This window comes from Agelaius phoeniceus, chromosome 34 (genome assembly GCF_051311805.1).
Source record: "Agelaius phoeniceus isolate bAgePho1 chromosome 34, bAgePho1.hap1, whole genome shotgun sequence".
Lineage (NCBI taxonomy): Eukaryota > Metazoa > Chordata > Aves > Passeriformes > Icteridae > Agelaius > Agelaius phoeniceus.
In genome coordinates this window covers 1,375,392-1,395,758 of record NC_135298.1, presented here as the reverse complement: position 1 = coordinate 1,395,758, position 20,367 = coordinate 1,375,392, and the positions used below count along the sequence as shown (strand labels likewise).

Here is a 20,367-nt window from a genome sequence, read left to right as displayed (position 1 = left end):
CATCAGCTCCAGACTGCGCTGCCTCAGGAACACGGCCCACTCGCCAGCTTTGGCCCACTCAGGCACTTCTAGAGGAGGAAGAAAGTGCAATTGCACAATTCCAGCCAATCAAGAAGGAAGAATGGGACAGACAAACACCCTGTGCAGATCCAGGCGTTCAGCTGGGACTGTGGAGGGTTTGGGTTCTTACCAATTGGATGTGTGTCCCCAGCTGCAATCTCTGGGCCTGCAGCAGAGTCTCACTCAGCTGCCAAAGCAGAAAGCTCAGGCGCTGTGCTCGCAAGGGGCTCGTCTGATGCAAAGCTGTCAGAGCAATGTGAGGGCAGAGCCAGCCCAGCTGGGCCCAGGGCTGAGCCCAGCAGAGCCCTGGCAGAGCCCAGAGCAGCCTCAGCAGCCGCAGAGCCCGGCTGCAAGGAGAGAAAGCAGAAAAGTGCCCGTCAGCTGAGGGCTCCTGTGCCCTTGTGCCAAGGCCTGCGGTGCCCAGGCCATGCTGGCTGTGCCCAGAGCTGTGCCCAGAGCTGCCCATCCCTGCTGCCTTTGGCAGCAGAGCAGGAGGGCAGGACATGTGCCCAGCCTGCAGCCAGCCACGGCACATCCAGCCCTCAGCAGCTGCCCAGAGCAGGATGCTCCTGTGCTCGCTGCCATCTCCCAAAAGCTCTGATCCCACCCTGCCAAGCACACACGGACCCACCTCACGCCAGCCACGGCTGCAAGAAAAGCTGCTCCCAAACCATGGCCTCAGCCTTCTCCAAGGCCACCGCCCATCCACGCCACAGCTGCTCCCAAGCACTTCCCCATCTGCACTGGACCACCTGGAACGCTTCCTCTGGAAAAACAAACAACACATTCTTGAAAAGAGATTAGAGAGAAAAAGGGAAAACAAGAAAAACAGGAAAAACTCTTATCTCTCTCAGGGCCTTGAGGAAGGCCCAACTCCTACATGGTAGGGAAAAACCCAGACATGGGTGAGGGAAGCCCACACTTTCTCACTTCCACCCTGCACTGCCCCCCAAAATCACGGTGATCCCAAAGCAAACAAGGGCAGTGCAGCAGCCCAGCCCTTCCTTGCCTGCAGAGCAAAGCAGCCCCTGCACAGCTTCTGGAGTCCCACCTCTGCTCCCAGCATGGGGCTTTGCTTGTGTCGGGCTGGCTGCCCCAGCCCCAGCCCCAGCCCAGGCCACGGTGGCTGCTGGGGGCTGTTGGCAGGGCCAGGAGCCCACTCCCATTTGTACCCACCCCAGCCCATGCCCCAGCCCTGCCAAAAGCAGCTGGGCAGTGACTGAAGAATGAGTTGCATCTGCCCCAGCAGAGGGGGAACCTTTGCTTCCCAGCCAGGCTGGGCCATGCCCAAATCTGGCAGCATTTCCCCGGGTGGGGACTCACCTGCAAATTCCCTGTGGAGTCTGGCTTTGAAGAAGGTGCCAGAATCAAAGTCCATCACCTTCAGCCTCCAGTGGCCAGGCTGAGGAAGAGCTTCTCATCCTTGGTGCCATCCTGGCTGTCTCCAGCAGCAGCAGCAGCAGCAGCAGCAGCAGCAGCAGCAGCAGCAGCAGCAGCAGCAGCAGCAGCAGCAGCAGCAGCATCCCCATCCGGTACAGCTTCTCCAGGGGCTCCTTCTCCTTCCCTGGGGGGAGACCAGGCTCTCAGGGCTCTGCCCAGGGCCCCAGCTGTCAGGGAACCAGCACAAGCAAAACCAGCTTGGATGGTGGCCACCAGTGCTGGGCAGAGCAGCTCAGCTGCAGCACAAGGGCTGCGTGTGCCCATCCCATGACCCCCGTGCAGTGACACAGGCAGCACAAAAAGGTCTGGGTTCCCTTGCTACTGATTGCCAAGGCATGTGTGGAGCTGCAACTTACCAGGGCCCTGGATCAAAGTGTGCCTGTGGCTCTCTCCCTTCTTCTATGGCCAAGGAATATCCTGCACCCAAGGATCACAGAACAGGTCTTCTAATGTGGGTCTTTCCAAGGAGTTCACGGATAAACACCACCTGATCAGATCTTTGCACTCTGGGCAGAGAAAGCAGAAACTGCCGGTCAGCCAGAGAAGGCTCCTGTCTGCTTTGCCCCACTATTGCCATGCCCAGGCCATTCTGGATGTGCTCAGGGCTGGGCCTAAACTTTCCCATCAATTCCCTGTTTTGGAGGAGAGCAGGACATGTGCCACCTCCTCAGCAGCTGCCAGAGCGGGATGCTCACGAGCCCGCTGCTGGCTCCCAGCACTGGGATTCCCCCCGTGCCCAGAGAAGAGGATCCACCTTGAGAGAGCCCTTGTGGCAGCGGGAGCTGGCCCCAGCTGAGGCTCCGGCCCCTCCTGAAAGGGTGCTCCCCGCAGACCATCTGGTGCAGCAGAATGCCCAGGGACCAGATCGTTGCTGCCTCGCCATGGTACCAGCCAAAGTCGTTCCATTCCGGGGGGCTGTAGGATGGTGTTCCTATGGAATACAGATGGAGTTCAGCAGGGGGATGCTGCTGCTCCCAGAGCCTGGCCCCAGCACCCCTGGGCCTGCGGGGGCTGCATCAGTGGCACACAGGGTGACCACTGCCCTCTCGCCAGCACCTGGGACTTGTGCACAAACTAAGGCTTGGAAAAGAAGCCACTGGTGTCAGAAGAGGGCAGAGGAAGCCCCAGCTAAGCCTGACCATGACAAGCAAAGAAAAACCCTCTCTGTGCTGGGGAAAACATGCCCTTATCCTCCCTGCCTGCATTGCCCCAAAAATATTAGGAAGCCAAGGCAAACAGGGCGAGTGGAGCAGTGCAAGCCCTTCCTCTCGCCTGCACACCAAACTGGCTGGGGCACAGGTTCTGCCCCCCTCTCTGCTACCCCCACCCAGGGGGGTTTTGGGCGGGCTGGCTGCCCCAGCCCAGCCCCAGTCCTGGGCAGAGTGGCTGGCAAAGGCTGCCAGCAGGGCTGGAAGATGGCTCCCCACCCAGCCCCGCTCTAAAGCAACTCAGCTGAAGACTCAGTCCCCTGACTGGCAGCAAAAGGGAGAATCCCCGCTGCCACAGCCAGCTTGGGCTGGGAGATGTTGGGCCATGAGATCCCGGGACCAGGAGTACACCCTTACGTGGGCTCACCTGCAAAGTGGGTGTAGGCTGTCTCTTGCAGGTAGGTGCCACAGCCAAAGTCGATCAATTTGGCCTGCCCGGTGGCCAGGTCAAGCACGATGTTCTCTGGCTTGATGTCGCGATGCAGGACCCCGCAGCTGGTGCAGTGCCACACGGCCTCCAGCACCTGGCGGAACAGCTCCCGCGCCACCTCCTCGGGCACGAACCGCCGTGCCCGAATGACACGATGCAGGTCCTGACACCGCTCTGGCCGCTCCAGAACCATCACGATGTGGTTGGGCAGCTCGAACCACTCCAGGAGCTGCACCACGCCGGGGAAGCCAGTGGACACCTTGGCCTGCAGCACGATCTCCAGAGGGGCCCTGCTGCCGTCGGGCTGCGGGAGGAGCACGATGCCCTCAGTGGGGCCGATGACGTGCCAGGCCTGGGGAAGCCCTGAGCCAGCCCGGGATGCTCTGCGCCCTGCGCTGGGCCCACGCCCGCTCCCCCTCGAGGCGTCCTGGCGGCTTCCACCGTGCCGGGCCTCGGCTCATCCCCGCCCGGCAGCCCCGGCTGCTGCCGCTGGCCCCGCTCACTCACCAGCTCGCCCCAGTGCCGGACGCGGTTCCGTGGCACCCTCTTGATGGCCACCTGCAAGCCAAGGACAGCAGCGGGCTCAGCTCGCCGCCCGCCCTGCCCAGCCCCATCCTCCTCCTCCTCCTCCTCCGCCCCCTCCTCCTGCGCCCGCCGCCGGCCCCGCCGCTCACCGGGGCGCCGTCCGAGAGCCGCGTGGCCGCGAAGACGCTGCCGAATCCTCCGCGCCCCAGCAGCGAACCCAGGCGGTAGCGCTCCTGCAGGGCCTCGTGCGCCGTCCCTGCGGGCGGGACGCGGCTGTCAGCGCTCGGCCCGGGGCCAGCAACGGCCCCCGAGCGCCCCTCAGCCGCCCCGGGCCGGCCATGCCCAGGCCTTCGCTCCTCGCAACGCGGCACGGGAGGCTCGGGGCCGGCGGCCGCGCTGCCGAGCGGCGGAGCTCGGGCCGGGGAAGCCGCAGCGGAGGCGGCGGCAGCGGCCGCGCCGCCTGTGTCCTCCGCGGGCCCCGGGAGGGGCCGGGGCCGGGGCCGGGCTCGGGGCTGGAGCCTGCCTCGGGGCCGGGGCCGGGGTCGGGCCAGGCGGAGGCAAAGGGCGGCGATGCCGCCCCCGCACACGGCACTGATGCCCGCCCAGCAGCGCCACCGCCAGTAGGGCCAGAGCCGGGCGGAGGCGAGACCGCGGCGGGACGGGCGGGGCCGGGCACGGGGCAGCCCCGCCCGGGGCCGGGGGCGGGCCGGGGGCATGGCCCGGCCCGGCAGGGGGAGAGGGAGGCGGGGACGCGAGAGGGAGGCGGGGAGAGGAGAGGGACGCCGGGCAAGGGACCCCGGGAGAAGGGTGCCCGACAGCGGGAAAGGGAGACTCAGAGACAGAAAGAGAGAAAGACCAAGAAAGAGAGACAGAGAAAGAAAGAGAGAAAGAGAAAGAGTTATAGAGTTATCTGATTTTGTTTCTTCTGCCGCTGTTGCCGCCGCTGCTGCTGCCGCCGCTGCCGCCGCTGCAACTGAAGCACCGGGGCCGTTCGTCCCCGTGTCCGTTCCCCGCTCGCCCCACGAGCCCCACGTTCGAGCCCGGCGCGCCCCGGGCACAGCCCCTGAGTCTGTCCAAACACGGGAACTTTGCAGCCTTGAGCCCAGGTGCAGAGCCCTGACTCCTGCACACTGGCACAGCAATCCCCTTGCTTGCTGCTCTGCATTGGCCTGGCTGAGGGGCAAACACTGGCGGGACACCTTCCCTTGGGCTAGGATTCCTACCTGAGCCCAGCACTGCACTTACATCTCCAGTGTTGCCTTCCAGTAAAAACAGGGGAAGGAAAACTCTGTGTGCCTCATGGTATTTTAGAGTGTCTAAAAATCACTAAGCCACTGATCTTAGAGGTGCAGTGCATCTGGAATTACTGGGATGGAGAAGTAGTGCAACATGGAAAAGGGGAGCATAGAAATAAATAGAGGAAAATATCTTGGATTGTTTCTTTCATTTACATTTCACTTCTGGAAAGCTGTTTCAGTTTTCCAGGAATCTTCTCCTGTCTGCTCTTGCCAAGAATCTCTCCTGGAGAACAAGGTCAAGCTTCTGTCACAAGATTTGCACCCAGGAAATTATGCCACTGGTGAAGTTTTCATTGTGACTGTTTGTGCTGCTTTAGGGCAAATTTTGGGAGGAAACCTCCAAAAGGGGTCCGTCTAGAAAGCAACTTCAAGCGGCTCCTCCCCCTACTAGTTCCGGAAAAAACTTCCCTGGAGAAAAGTGGATAAAACCCCAGTTTATTTAACAAGTAAAGTATTCCCAAGCATGAACAATGAATAATATTAAATGAAACCTCTGACAGTGCTGAAAAGTTGGCAAATTCAGAAGGTGCTTTTTGTGGGCTGTAGTTGGCTCACTCGGTCTCTTCTAAGTCCCTCTGGTGCTGGAATGCAGCGTCCCAGAGCTCGGTGGGCCACAGGTGTGAGCTGCAGGTGTTTTTCTGGGTTTTCAGTCCAGAGCAGGTTTCAACAGTTCCAAGAAAAAGGAAAGTCCCAGTCCCAGGAACTTCTCTGCCTAAGCTAGCTAAAACCAAATTGCTGGACCTGGGCTGTGAAGGCACCGGGAAATTTCCAAATCTGGGCACTGGCGCTGCCAGCAAACACCAGATCTGGATGGTGCTGGAGCCAGAACCTGGAAATTTCCAACTTTTGGCTTTCTGTGCCAGCAAATCACTGGACTTGGGCTGTGCTGGCACCAGGAAGTTTTCAGATCTGGGCGCTGGCGCTGCCAGCAAACACCAGATCTGGGTGGTGTCGTTGGCAGCGACAGAAATCTGCTGGATTTGGGCTCTGCTGGCACCGGGAAATTTCCAAATCTGGGTACTGGCACAGCAAACACAAGATGTGGGCGGTGCCAGAGCCAGTAGCAGAAAGTGGCCGAGTTTTGGATTTCTGTGCCAGCAAATTGCTGCCCTTGGGCTGTGTCAGAATAGGGAAATTTCCAGATCTGGGCACTGGCGGTGTCAGCAAACACCAGTGAAACCTTCTGGTCCTCGTCCGGACCATTGGCCAGTGGTTTCCCTGAGAACCAGCTCTGGCCACTTTACAGACAGAGACTGCTTTCATCTGCTTGTCTGGAAACAGAACTTTAATGCAGGCAAACACAACAAACAGGACGGCGTGCACAGTACACAGAGCAAAGCAGAAAAAAGCCTGGGTCCAGGGTCCTGCAGGGATATTTATACTTTTATATATGGGGAGGGGTTAAGGTGGGATCTGAGGGAAGGATCCAAGAGGAAGGAAGGATTATGAATATTACAATTTTTGCAGTAAAATGTAACCAACGGTAGCAAAGAGAACTCAGAACTTTCTAGTAACAACCTGCATAACTGAACAAGAGGATTATGGGCGGGAGCTCCTGCTGACCCCAACTAAAGAGGGTTTTCCCACGGCCTTAAGCCAAGGTCTCCTTCTTCTTTTAAACCAACCCCAACACACCAGATCTGGGAGGTGCCGGGTTTTGGCTTTCTTTGCCAGACAATTGCTGCATTTGGGCTGTGCCGGCACCGGGAAATTCCCGCATCTGGGCACTGGCGGTGCCAGCAAACACCGGATCTTGGCATTGCCAATGACGGTAGCAGGGAATTGCCAGATTTTGGCTTTCTTTGCCAGAAAATTGCTGGACTTGGCTCTGCCAGAACGGGGAAATATCCAGATGTGAGCACTGGCAGTGGCAGCAAACACCAGGTCTGGGCGCCTGTATTGGCATCAGGAAATTGACGGATTTTGGTTTTCTGTGTGTCGAGGTTTAGGGCAAATTTGGAGGAGAATTTCCAAATTAGGGCTCCTCCAGTAAGCAAACCCCCACGGCCCGTCCCCCCAACCGGTTCGGGAAGGATTCCTCAGAGAGAAGTGGAAAGAACCTGTTTATTTAACAAGCACAGCACCCCCCAGCACACAAAATGAACAATACCAGATGACACTGCTCTGAAAAAGATGACAAATTCAGAAAGTCTCTCTGGGGGTGGTCACTCTGTTCTCAGTCCCTCCGGCGCTGGGGCTGCTGCTGCAGGCCAGAGGGTGCAGGATCTTGGTGTTTCTCAGGTCCCAGTCCGGAGCAGGTTCGAAGTGATCAGAAAAAGGAAAGGAGAAACGGTCCAGGAAGAAATTGGACAGTTTAGCTGAATTAGCTAAAGAGCAAAAGCAAGCAGAAGCAAAGCAAGCAAGAGCGAGAGAGCCAAAGCAAAAAGCAAAAGCAGCAAAAGCAAAAGCTGCAGTCTCTGTGTCCCGCCAGGCTGATAAGAAAACCAAAACAAAACTTTCCCGCTTCAGAGCCGGTCTTAAAGGTACAGAACATAATATCCAACATTAACAGAACACATGAATGGGGATACAAGCATCATAACGTCACCCTAGGACATTCCACCCCTTATCCCCATATCATCAACATACTACCACACATCATACATTTATTCACACAAAATTTCCATCTGCTCCCCCACAATTTACAAGCAACACCCATTATGTCCTCATCACATCCCCACACTGGACCACTGAATCCATGCCCTATACTACAGAGCGGCAGGATTTCACCCCTTTCACCTTACTCACTCAAAGCTCCATCTATCACTTGCTCAGACCTTCGACACTTGCACATCTCCTTCTCCATCTCCCACTTGCCCAGACCTTCAACACTTACACATTTCCTTCTATCTCATGTCTGTATGGTTTAATGTACAGACAATGGCAGTAACATCCAACGAACAGTAATATTGCGTATCATTCTCACCCCACAATCAGATCTCCCTGTGGTACACATCGTGTTGTTCCATCTCTTTGCATTATCCACCATGTGCAACCTGGTCCCTGAGCAAAGACAACACCACGAATGGGTTTGTCTGTACTCGAGGCAGAATTGACCCACACATTCTTCCCTAACAAACCTCTGACACGTACCACTGGGACTTTATCTCCATCTATTACATTCAGGGACTCAGACTGGGCAGGACCTGCTCGGTTGGTGGAACCTCGGGTGTTAACTAACCAGGTGGCCTTTGCTAAATGCTGCTCCCAATTTTTGAAAGATCCCCCACCCAAAGCTTTCAGCTGGGTTTTTAGTAGTCCATTGTACCTCTCCACTTTGCCTGCAGCTGGTGCATGGTAGGGGATATGGTACACCCACTCAATGCCATGTTCCCTAGCCCAGGTGTTGATAAGGCTGTTCTTGAAATGAGTCCCATTGTCTGACTCAATCCTCTCAGGGGTACCATGTCTCCACAGGATTTGGTTTTCCAGGCCCAGGATGGTGTTCCGGGCAGTAGCATGAGACACAGGGTAGGTTTCCAACCATCCAGTGGTGGCTTCCACCATGGTCAGCACGTAGCGCTTGCCCTGGCATGTCTGGGGCAGTGTGATGGAGTCAATCTGCCAGGCCTCCCCATACTTGTTCTTGGACCCCCGCCCACCATACCACAGGGGCTTCACTCGCTTGGCCTGCTTGATGGCAGCACACGTCTCACAGTCATGGATAACCTGTGAAATACTGCCCATGGTTAAATCCACCCCTCGGTCTCTTGCCCACGTATAGGTGGCATCTCTGCCCTGATGGCCTGAGGCATCATGGGCCCATTGAGCTAGGAATAACTCTCCCTTGTGTTCCCAATCTAGGTCTATCTTTGACACCCCTATCTTTGCTGCCTGGTCTACCTGCTCATTGTTTTGGTGCTCCTCATTGGCTCTACTCTTGGGGACATGGGCATCTACATGGCGGACTTTCACAGGTAGCCTCCCTACCCTGGTAGCAATATCTTTCCACTCATCAGCAGCCCAAATTGGTTTTCCTCTACGCTGCCAGTTAGCTTTTTTCCACCTCTCCAGCCATCCCCACAGAGCATTGGCTACCATCCATGAATCAGTGTAGAGGTAGAGCTTTGGCCATTTCTCTCTTTCTGCAATGTCCAGGGCCAGTTGAACGGCTTTGAGTTCTGCAAGTTGACTCGATCCACCTTCTCCTTCGGTGGCTTGTGCAACCTGTCGTGTGGGGCTCCATACGGCTGCTTTCCACTTCCGGTTCATCCCTAAGATGCGACAGGAACCGTCAGCGAAAAGAGCAGAGCGTGTTTCCTCTGGGGGCAGTTGGTTATATGGAGGAGCCTCTTCAGCCCGTGTCACGGGTTCTTGTTCTTCATCTGTGACACCAAAATTCTCACCTTCGGGCCAATTTGTAATTACCTCCAAAATCCCAGGGTGATTCAGTTTACCTATATGGGCGCGCTGAGTGATAAGAGCAATCCACTTGCTCCATGTGGCACTGGTGGCATGGTGAGTGGCAGGAACCTTGCCTTTGAACATCCACCCCAGCACCGGTAGTCAGGGTGCCAGGAGGAGTTGCGCTTCTGTACCAATCACCTCTGAGGCAGCTTGGACTCCTTCATAGGCAGCCAAGATTTCCTTCTCTGTGGGAGTGTAGTTGGCCTCAGAGCCTCTGTAGCCTCAACTCCAAAATCCCAGTGGTCGACCCCGAGTCTCCCCAGGCACCTTCTGCCAAAGGCTCCAGGACAAGCCATGGTTCCCGGCTGCAGAATAGAGCATGTTCTTCACATCTGGTCCTGTCCTAACTGGGCCAAGAGCTACTGCATGAGCTATCTCCTGCTTGATCTGGACAAAGGCCTGTTGCTGCTCAGGGCCCCAGTGGAAAGTGTTCTTCTTGCGGGTGACCAGGTAAAGAGGGCTCACGATCTGACTATACTCAGGAATGTGCATCCTCCAAAAGCCTATGGCACCTAGGAAAGCTTGTGTCTCTTTCTTATTGGTGGGTGGAGACATTGCTGTGATCTTGTTGATGACGTCTTTAGGAATCTGACGCTGTCCATCTTGCCACTTCACTCCCAGGAACTGAATCTCATGAGCTGGTCCCTTTACTTTGCTCTTTTTAATGGCGAAACCAGCACCCAGGAGGATTTGGATGATTCCCTTTCCTTTCTCAAACGCTTCCGCAGTTGTGTTCCCCCACACAATGATGTCATCAATATATTGCAGGTGTTCTGGAGCCTCACCCCTTTCTAGTGCAGTCTGGATCAGTCTATGGCAGATGGTGGGACTGTGCTTCCATCCCTGGGGCAGTCGGTTCCAGGTATACTGCACTCCCCTCCACGTGAAAGCAAACTGAGGCCTGCATTCTGCTGCCAGAGGAATGGAGAAAAATGCATTGGCAATGTCTATAGTGGCATACCACCTTGCTGCCTTGGACTCAAGCTCATACTGGAGCTCTAATATGTCTGCCATGGCAGCACTCAGTGGTGGAGTCACCTCATTCAATGCACGGTAGTCCACAGTCAATCTCCATTCTCCTTCAGATTTTCGCACAGGCCAAATGGGGCTGTTGAAGGGTGAGTGGGTCTTGCTGACCACCCCTTGGCTCTCCAGCTCTCGGATCATCTTATGGATGGGGATCACAGCATCTCGAGTGGTTCTATACTGTCGTCAATGCACTATGGAGGTGGCAATTGGCACCCGTTGCTCTTCTCCCATCAGACATCCTACTGCAGATGGATTCTCAGACAGCCCAGGCAAGGTGTTCAATTGCTGGATGCCCTCTGTCTCTACAGCAGCTATCCCAAATGCCCACTTGAGTCCTTTTGGGTCTTTGAAATACCCACTTCAAAGGTAGTCTATGCCCAAAATACATGGGGCCTCTGGGCCAGGCCCAATAGGATGTTTCTTCCACTCATTCCCAGTCAGGCTCACATCAGCTTCCACCAAAGTGAAATCCTGGGATCCCCCTGTCACACCAGCAATAGAAACAGACTCTGTCCCCACATGTCTCGACGGAATTAATGTACATTGCGCGCCAGTATCAACCAAAGCTTTATACTCTTGTGGTTCCGATGTGCCAGGCCAATGAATCCACACAGACCAGAAAACACGATTTTCCCTGGCCTCTACCTGGCTAGAGGCAGGGCCCCTCTAAGCCTGGTTATCCTTCTTTCCCTGGGCATATGTCTTGGATGTTCCTTCAAGGGGATCAGACATGGCATCATCAGCATCATACCTGGTGGTTCGGTTACGGGCAACTGGAGCTGCTTTCTTTCTGGTGGCTTCCTTCAATTCACGCACCCGTCGTGCCAGAACAGCAGTAGGTTTTCCATCCCACCTCCTCATGTTTTCTCCACAGTCACGCAGGTAGAACCACAGCTCTGTTTGTGGGGTGTACCTTCTCTGGCCATCTGGGAAACGTCTGCCTTGGATACCAGAACCTCTGATCTGTACAGCCGAGATTTGGAGAAGGTCTTCTTTAATCTCTTCTCTGAGCTTCTTATGATTCTCCTCTATCTTATCCTCTAAGTTCTGCAGACGTGTTTCTACCGCTGCAATTCTGGCATGTGTTGGGCCATGCACAGCATCTGCATATGCTCGGAGCTTCCTTGCCATATCCAGCACAGTCTCTTCCCTCTCATCCCACTTCATTATGGCTAAAGCAGAAGCATATTCGTGTGGCCCAAGTCGCACAAGTTTCCGCCACATCACAGACGTGCATGGCACCAAGTCTGGGTTCCTAGTTGTTACATCATCTGAGAAGATAATCTCTGCCACTGCCATCTCTCTCAGGCATTGGTTCCCTTGCTCTATGGTCTTCCACTGTGTTTGTTGCATGTAAAGATCATCTGCACACAGGTATCTTTGTGCAACACTTTCCAAGACCCGTGCCCAGAGGCTCTGAGGGTTTGTCCCCCTCATCATTCCTTGGTCGATGACAGGATCCTGTGACAGGAATCCCAAATGCCTCGCTTCTGTGCCATCCAGAATTGTAGCCTCGCCTGCAGCATCCCAGAGACGGACTAACCAACTAATTATGGATTCATCAGGTCGTCGGGTGTAATCCTTCCGTAAGCCATGAAGGTCCTTTAGGGAAAAAGACCCAATATTTGCATCTGATCTTGCACTGGCTGCTTTGACTCCTGATTTTATGTCAGGAGGCACTGAGGTTCCTTCTCCTGCCTCATCATCATCATCATCCCCTGGTCGATTGGTCTTGTCCGTGCATTTCTCACTTCTAGTACTGGTAGCAGCAGCCATTGGTTTAGCTGCTGGCTTAGGCTCGCTATCTGGTTTGGCTGCTGGCTTCGAGCCTGGGCTGTTGGCTGCAGCCTGAGTGACTGGGATAGCTGCTGATTTATCTCCCTGCCCCCCTGCCTCTGTCTGCTGTCCTACAGTCTCCAACAGAGTGTGATAAGCATATGCCAGGGCCCAGCTCACTGCAATGACCTTTCTCTCCTTAGGCTCATCCTGGTATTTCTCTTTCAGATATTTCCCCCCTCAGCTGGTGTCTGAATTTGTTAATGGGGAAAATCCCAGACTATAGGGTCAGAGAATTCCTTCAGGATTTGGCCCATATCCTCCCATTTCCCACACCACTCAGGATGTTCCACGCCTGGGTCTACTCCTGAGTCAGGGGTCTCATCAGCCCGTCTAGAAATCTCAGCCCTCATTCTGGAGAAGCAGCAGACTGTATAGAGGAAGGTTACCAGGTTGAATACCAGAAAGATGGTTTCTTTAACATTCATGGGAAACTGAACATCCTTCACTACTGATGCAACCGATTCATAGGAGAAGAAGGAAAGCAAAGGCTGAAAAGCCTCATTCCCTGCTGCTCCTCCTCTAACAGACTGGATGCATAACCATAGACAGGAACCATTCATACCTGGAGCAGACCCCAACATGTTTATAAACTCCTTACAAATCATTACCACCAAGCCCAGCAGGAGAGCTATTCTGGTCACTGCCCCTCTGCTGTAAAAACTACCTATTAGGGACAATACTAGAGCTGTTTCTGGATAAGATAATAAACCTAGGGACAGACCATAGAGGTATTAAGATCTCAAAAAACCCTAGGGACCAGAAATGCATGCAAGCCTTCACCCCAATAGACATTATGACTTCAGAAAACATGGCGATTAACTGCTATATACCAAGATAGAATAATGGCAGCCAAAATGTACTCAAAGCAGGGTTTTTCCACTCTCTCTTGAGCCCCACGCGTTGGGCATCAAGATTTTGTCCTGGTTTCGGGCAAATTTGGTAGAGAATCTCCAAAAGGGGGCCCCTCCAGTAAGCAAACCCACATGGCCCCTCCCCCAACCAGTTTGGGAAGAATTCCTCAGAGAGAAGTGGAAAGAACCTGTTTATTTAACAGGCACAGCACCCCCCAGCACACAAAATGAAAAATACCAGGTGACACCACTCTGTCACCGCTCTGAAAAAAGATGACAAATTCAGAAAGTCTCTCTTGGAGGTGGTCGCTCTGTTATCAGTCCGTCCTGTGCTGGGGTAGCTGCTGCAGGCCACAAGGTGCAAACTCTTGGTGCTCCCAGGTCCCAGTCCACAGCAGGTTCAAGCTGGTTCAAAAAAGGAAAGAAGAAACAGTCCAGGAAGAAATTTGGACTGTTTAGCTAAACTAGCTAATGAGCAGAAGCAAGAGCAAGCAGAAGCAAGGAAGAAGCAAGAGCGAGAGAGCAAAGCGAAAAGCAAAAGCAAAAAGCAAAAGCAGCACCATGTACTGCCCTGTCTCTGTGTCCTGCCAGGTTGATAAGAAAACCCAAACAAAACTTTCACTCTTCAGAGTCAGTCTTAAAGGCACAGAACATAACAGCCAGCATAAACAGAACACATGAATGGGGATACAAGCATCATAACGTCACCCTAGGACACACGGGGACAGGGGCCAGGGCCCTGGGGGTGGTACAGGGGGACAGGAACCCCCCGGCAGCCTCCCCGTGTCCCCCAGGGCCAGAGCCTGGGCCAGGGCTCCTTCACCCTGCTACCAACGAGGCCTTGAGAGTGCTGAAAAAATCCCCAGCAAGGGAGCAGCAAAAACCAGATTTAATCTTAAGGGACAGCAGCACAAAGTTCCTTGGCAAGAGTCATTCTGCTCCTGACTGGGCACTTCAGGCACACCAGGGAAACAAAGCAACAAGAAAACCAAACAGAATCCAGGCAATCAAACCAGAAATGAACCGAGAACTGTCCCTCTGTGTGTGTGTGTGACAAAAGGACAGAGAGGACAGGGATAAAAGGAATACAGCCTAAAAGCTTAACAGAGCTCAAACTTAACCTATACTGATACTTTCAACTTCACAAATTTGCAAAAGAGCAGAGTGTAACAGCATTTAACCTAACTTAAACCTATGACTTTGCAAATTTAACAGAGGAATAACTCTTTACAATATTTAACTTAGCTGATAACTTATATTAAAGGTAACAACTTAGCAACTAAGAACAACTCTTAGCAGCAGGTAACTTCACTTAGACCTTGTGATTTAAGCTTCCCTACAGGCCTGACTGACTCAGCTATCCAAGGCACTCCAAGCCCTCAGAGAGCAGCATTTCTGCCACATTTCCCCAGCACAGGCACTCCTGTGTGCACACAGACACAAAGAGTCAGTGCAAGGCACCTGGGAGCAATTCCCCTGAGGGCAGGGAATGCTCACTGCTGATGCTTTGGCATCTCCCCAGCAGGCAAAGGGTTGAGCCTGGAGGAGTGGGGGGATCGGCCCAGGCTCTGTGCTTGTTCAGGATCCCCGAGTGCAGCAAACGGGAGAGTTCCCGGCTGGGAGAGGCCCCGCTCAGAGGGAGTCGCTGGCCCAGGAGAGCTCCAAGGGCTCCTTTTGGAGCGCTGTTTGCAGGGCCCCAAGAGAGGGGCTTCAGTCCCAGCAATGGCTCATCCTGGCCACACTGGGCACCAACAGCTTTCTTTGGCAGGGTGAGAACAGGGATCGTGTGCCACTGAGGGAACAAAACCAGTTCCCAGGGCTGCTGCTAAAGGAACCAGGAGCTGGTTGGGCAGCAGCAGTGCCTGGAGCAGACAGTGTTTGTGATGAGCTGCAGAGGAGCTGAGCCCAGGGGCTGTTGGCCAAGGCCGAGGCCCAAGGAGCATTTCTCATCTGGCAGGGCGGCCTGAGAAGGGCAGGGGGGAATGCACCAGCACAGGGCCATGGAACCAAGGGAGCATTGTGACACTGTGGGGCCTAGTGACACCAAGGGACCATTGTGACACTGTGGGGCCCTGTGAGACCAAGAGACCACTGTGACATTGCTGGGCCTCATGGAATCATGGAGACTACTGTGACATTGCTGGGCATCATGGAACCAAGGGGACTGTACTGACACTGTGTGGCTCCATGGAATGTAGGGATCATTGTGACACTGAGAGGCCTCATCAAACCAAGGGTCCATTGTGACATTGCAAAGCCTCATGGCACCATGGAGACCATTATGACACTTTGGGGTGTCATGGAACCAAGGGGCCATTGTGACACTGCAAGACTCCATAGAACCAAAGGTTCATTGTGACATTGCAAGGCCTCATGGAACCATGCAAAGTCAATTAAGACACTTTATAGCCTTATGGAACCAAGGAGCCATTGTGACACTGAGAGGCACCATGGAATCACATAGACCATTGTGACACTGAGGGGCACCATGGAATCACAGAGACCATTGTGACACTGAGGGGCACCATGGAATCATGGAGACCATTGTGCCCCTGGGGGTCCCCACAGAACCAAGGGCCCATTGTGATATTATGGGGCCTTGTGAAACCAAGAGGCCTTTGTGACACTGCAGGGCTGCATGCAACCAAAGGTCCATTGTGACACTGCAGGGCCTCATGTCATCACTGGTCCATTGTGACACTGGGCAACCAAAGGAGACCATTGGGACACTGCAGGGATGCATGGAACCAAAGCTCCAGGGTGACACAGAGTGGCCTCCTGTCATCGATGGTCCATTGTGACACTGTGCAGCCAGAGGAGACCATTGTGACACAGCAAAGCCCCAGGGTCCAAAGGTCCATTGTGACATTGCAGGGCTCATGGAACAGAGGAGTCACGCGACATTGTGGGGCCTGGGGAACCACGGAGACCATTGTGACACTGCAAGGCCTCATGGAATCCTTGGGACCATTGTGACACTTCGGGGCCTTATGACACCTGGGGGCCACTGTGACATTGTGGGACCCCATCGAACCTGGGGGCCAGTGTGACACTGCAGGTCTTCTTGTAATCAAGGGGCCATTGTGACAATGCTGGAACCCATGGAATCAAGTCACCATTATGACACTGTGGGGCCCCATGGATCCAAGGCACCATTGTGACACTCTGGAACCCCTTAAAACCAAGGGAACACAGAACAGCTCTGGCTGGTTTGGCCTCCCATGGGCTGCCTGACTGCTCCAAGGGACCTTTGCATGTTGAGGGTCACTTCTCATCTGCTCCTGAAACACTGGGGCTCTGTGCTTTCCTTCCCAATGGAAAAGAACTGTCCTTCTGCTCCAGGCACCCATGGCCAGTACTGGGATTTCACCTCCAAATTTCCTTCTATCCAGGGATTGTTCCATAGGAATATTGCCAGGACAAGTCTGGCTGGCAGTGGTTTCACAATGGTCACCTCGCATCTGTCTCCAAAACACTTGGGGAGGCTCCATGCTCTCCTTCCCATGGGAAAGAACTGTCCTGCTTCTCCAGGTGCCCATGGCCGAGATTGGGTTTCCACCTCCAGAATTCCCTAAATCCAAAATCTGCTATTACTGACAAGTCTGTCTGGCCTTGGCCTACTGAGGCTCTCACCTGCCTTCCAGACCTTGGGGATCTGTGCTTTTCTTCCTATGGAAAAGAATTGTCCTTCTCAGCCAGGTGCCCATGGCCACAATTGGGATTGCACCTCCAACATTGCCTGTTGTGACAGACTGGAGGAGATTGTTGGCTCCAAACATTTTGTGTGTGGCGGAGGAAGGGGCAGGTCGGGCCTTGCCCTGCCCTGTAAGCCCAGCCCTGCCCTGCCCTGTGACCCCAATGCCCCCAGGGGCCTCCAGTGGGTTTACGGTTTCTACCTGAACCGCGGCACACTGAACCCCCAGCACCGCCGTCCGAGCCTGGGCACTGGGGCCCTCTTGGCTCTACTCAGTGCTGCTGCTGTACTCGGGGCACCCCAAACCCCGGTAGGGACCCGTGTCCCCCCACTCCAGGGATTGTGCGCACACCACCGCTCCTCCCGGGACGGCGTGGAGGAGAAGGAGGTCAGCTCTGTCCTCCAGCAGAGCTGGGTCTTCTTTCCTCACAAGAGTCTCTGAGTAGACGCCTATTGGTTTCAGGTTCATAATCTTTATACTGCTCTTGGCCCACTCTGGTTAGGGTGATGAAGGCTAAAAGTTCTGACCAGGATCTTTGATATTGTCTTAGGTTCTCTTTGTTTAGAGGTGTTATTTTGATCCTTTATTTGCATGGTGGTTCGTTGTTCTAGGAGTTTTTGTTATGTAATCCTTTTCTGCTAAGTCTTATGGGAGTATCCTATTTGCTTATTAGGTGATGTAATCATCCTCTTTATGGTCTTGGTTGGTTTGCCATTTTAGATGAGAGTGGGAGCAGCGGGGGTACCGGCACTTTACATAACTATAAAACATTAAACAAACAATCTATACCTATCATTGGAACTTTCTATTAACTCCTTTACCAATGTATTCTCTACGACACTCTGGGAAGTAGTGGAACCAAGGGGATCATTGTGGCACTGTTGGGGCCCATGGAATCAAGGGGCCAGTGTGGAAACAAGAGGCCATTGTGAGCCTGTGGGGTGTAACAGCCCAGAACACTGAAATGCTGCAGGTAACCAAAGGCTCCTTTACTCGAGTCGGGTGCACAGGAGGAACACCAGCCAGATATTCTCAAGAGGTCAAAATGACACAGAATTTTACTGGCAAAGTACAAAAACACAAGAAACTTTGGAAAAGGATTTCATGCAACATCCAATTACACAGAAAACACTTTTCATAGCAGTAACTTCATTAACTTAGCTCATTTAACCTAGAAATCATTGAGCACGTAAACTGCTGAGGTACCCAAAAAATGTTGCATATAAAGAGCATTAGAAGGAGAAGAAAGAGAGAGAGACAGAAAGACAGAAGCTCTATAGAAAGACATGCATATGACTATCAGTTCCTAGGGTTCCAGTGTGGGTGAGACACAAACCCCAGGAGAAGGCAGAGTCCATACCAGGGGCTGACCTTGTGCTCCGTGTTTTTAAGCCCCCGGGCCTTTGTGGGCCTGCCCCCAGGTGGGATTTCTGATCGCTCAGGCAATCAGGGCTGGGTTAGCACTGTCCCCACTGTGTGACTGACTGACAGCTCATCCCACGGTGTCTCAGGACATTGATCTCATCCAGCCTCTGACAGTGACCATGGTGACACCGCGGAACCTCATGGAACCATGGGTCGGTTGTGACCAGGTGGGTCCAAGGACACCATGGTGACACTGGGGAACCTCATGGGAACAAGTGGCCATTGTGACGCTGTGGGTCCCCATGGAACCAAGGGAACATGGAACAGGCTGATGCCTTCAGTTTTAGCTGTCATATCTCCAGATTCTGTACTGCATTAGTCTGTAACTCTGGATTTCATACAGTGTTAGCAAGTTCTCTTCACAGTGTAGTCAGACAAAACAATCCTTTTCCAGCCCCAGAACCAGATGCTGTTGCAGCTTCAGGCCCCAAAAGGGCAAACAACAGCAAATTGAGGAGAGCAAACTGGGAGGATGGGACTGCATCACCTGAAGCTGTAACTGGACATTTAGCCCCAATATTTAAATGGACCAAACCTTATAAAAGTGGGAAAACTCCTGACCAGTCATCCATTTTGAGTGTAGCCTTGGCTGGGCTCTTGTCCTGCTCAAGGGGAATCCTTTGAACGCCTTTTAATAAATCCCTACTTTATTCCTTTAACTCTGCCCAGCCTCTGTTCCAGGGAGCCTCTCCAGGCATCAAGCTGATCAGTGCCCGGAGAGCAAAGGATTGCTCAGGAAGTCTCCCTCACCCTCGGACAGTCCCATCTGACCCGGGCAAAAATCCAGTGGGGAGGAGAACATTATCTTGGGCCCTGGAAGGTGTGTTCTGCCTTTGCTTTGCACTTCCTTTCCTTGGACATTTGTGACATCCACTTTGAGGAACTGAGGCTCATGGAGTTGGCACCAAATCTCCCATGGGGCTCCTCAGAGTGCACAAAGCCCAAAGGAGCTGCACCTCGACCAGAATTATCTTCAAGAATTAGTTTTGTCAGGAGTGGAATTAATGAAAAAGATTTCAATGAGCAATTACATTAAATTTTTTTTCCCCCATTTTCAGGATTTTCTCTCATTAGTTTTCTTTTCATAAGAAGCAATATAACATTATTTTCTAATTGATATAGAAGCAGGGTGTTCCCTAAGGAAGTCTTGATTGGTAGGAAACGTCTTCCTTGAGGTCAGGCATTGCCTCTATGGATAAAACTTTGCTTCTCACATTTTCAATACTGCCATTTCTCTCCTGGACCTCTGGGCACCTGCATCCCTTTTCACCTTCTAGAATGCAATGATCTGCGTCTCAGCTGCTTTTATTTTTTGGGACAGGAATGATGTTTTCTGTGGGGGTGAAACAGCAGCCAAAGGCCGACAAACTGAATCCTGACCTGAGCCGACAGAAGCCATGAGAAAGCTGACAACTCTTTGTGAGAACAGAGTTGTGCAGCAGTGAAAAACAACTTGTTTTTCCTGAAAAAGAGCTCTAGGACTGTGCAAAACAACCGACTTTCCCTGAAAAAGAGCACTAGGACTGTGATAAACACTAGCCACCCACATAAACTGTTTTTTCACTCTTAGATAGAAAAATGAAAACTATCTCTCACAAACAACTTTTCCTGCACTTACACACCAGGGGATTGAGTGACCAATCAATCACCTGTGGGTAAACCATCTCCAAACACATTCTGCACAGGAGCCCAACACAGGAGAAGCAAATGAGATAAGCATTGTTTTCCTTTTTCTCTGAGGCTTCTCAGCTGCCCAGGAGAAAAATCCTGGGCGGAGGGATTTTTTCAGAGAATGTGAATGCCCCAGTGTTAGAGATGAGTAATGAGATGGTTATCTCTCCCAATTAAAGGGTGAACATGATCAGTATGTTAAGAGAAGTTGTACAGATGTAGAGTTCTGTTACTGCAATGTGTCCCCCCGCCCAGCATTGTTATCCCGGGATGATCTTGGTAGTGCGGGCATTTGGGGAAGGGCAGATTGTTCCTAAGAGGCACGGCTTAGCAACAGCTGAGCTCCAATCCAGTTCCAAGAAAGCAGTCTGCACCAATGGACAGCGACCAAGAGTCAAGAGACAGCCTTTGGGAGGAGCTAGGGCTGCCTGTTGCAACAGCAAGGATATAAAAGGGAGAGCAGCCATTGTGTGGATGAGCCAGCCACGT

At 53.3% G+C, this 20,367-nt stretch overlaps 1 protein-coding gene across 1 annotated transcript; it reads right to left on the bottom strand.

Moving 5' to 3' along the window:
• Nucleotides 1-1,899: 1,899 nt before the first annotated feature.
• On the bottom strand, nt 1,900-11,564 carry LOC143696401 (uncharacterized). Its single transcript, XM_077192534.1, has 6 exons — nt 11,149-11,564; nt 3,813-4,494; nt 3,646-3,696; nt 3,076-3,442; nt 2,255-2,431; nt 1,900-2,006 (listed from the first exon to the last, which is right to left on the bottom strand). The coding sequence occupies exons 1-6, from the start codon at nt 11,562-11,564 to the stop codon at nt 1,900-1,902; spliced, it is 1,800 nt and encodes a 599-aa protein (XP_077048649.1).
• Between the last annotated feature and the right edge of the window lie 8,803 nt (nt 11,565-20,367).

What these genes read in the sequence shown, in the direction of transcription:
- LOC143696401 (XM_077192534.1), bottom strand. Translation starts at nt 11,564, where the DNA reads ATGAAGTGGGATGAGAGGGAAGAGACTGTGCTGGATATGGCAAGGAAG. An exon ending in TCCGGCACTGGGGCGAGCTG is followed by an intron (nt 3,443 to 3,645) that starts GTGAGTGAGCGG and finishes CTCCTCCCGCAG; the next exon opens with CCCGACGGCAGCAGGGCCCC. An exon ending in GCCACAAGGGCTCTCTCAAG is followed by an intron (nt 2,007 to 2,254) that starts GTGGATCCTCTT and finishes TTCTCTGCCCAG; the next exon opens with AGTGCAAAGATCTGATCAGG.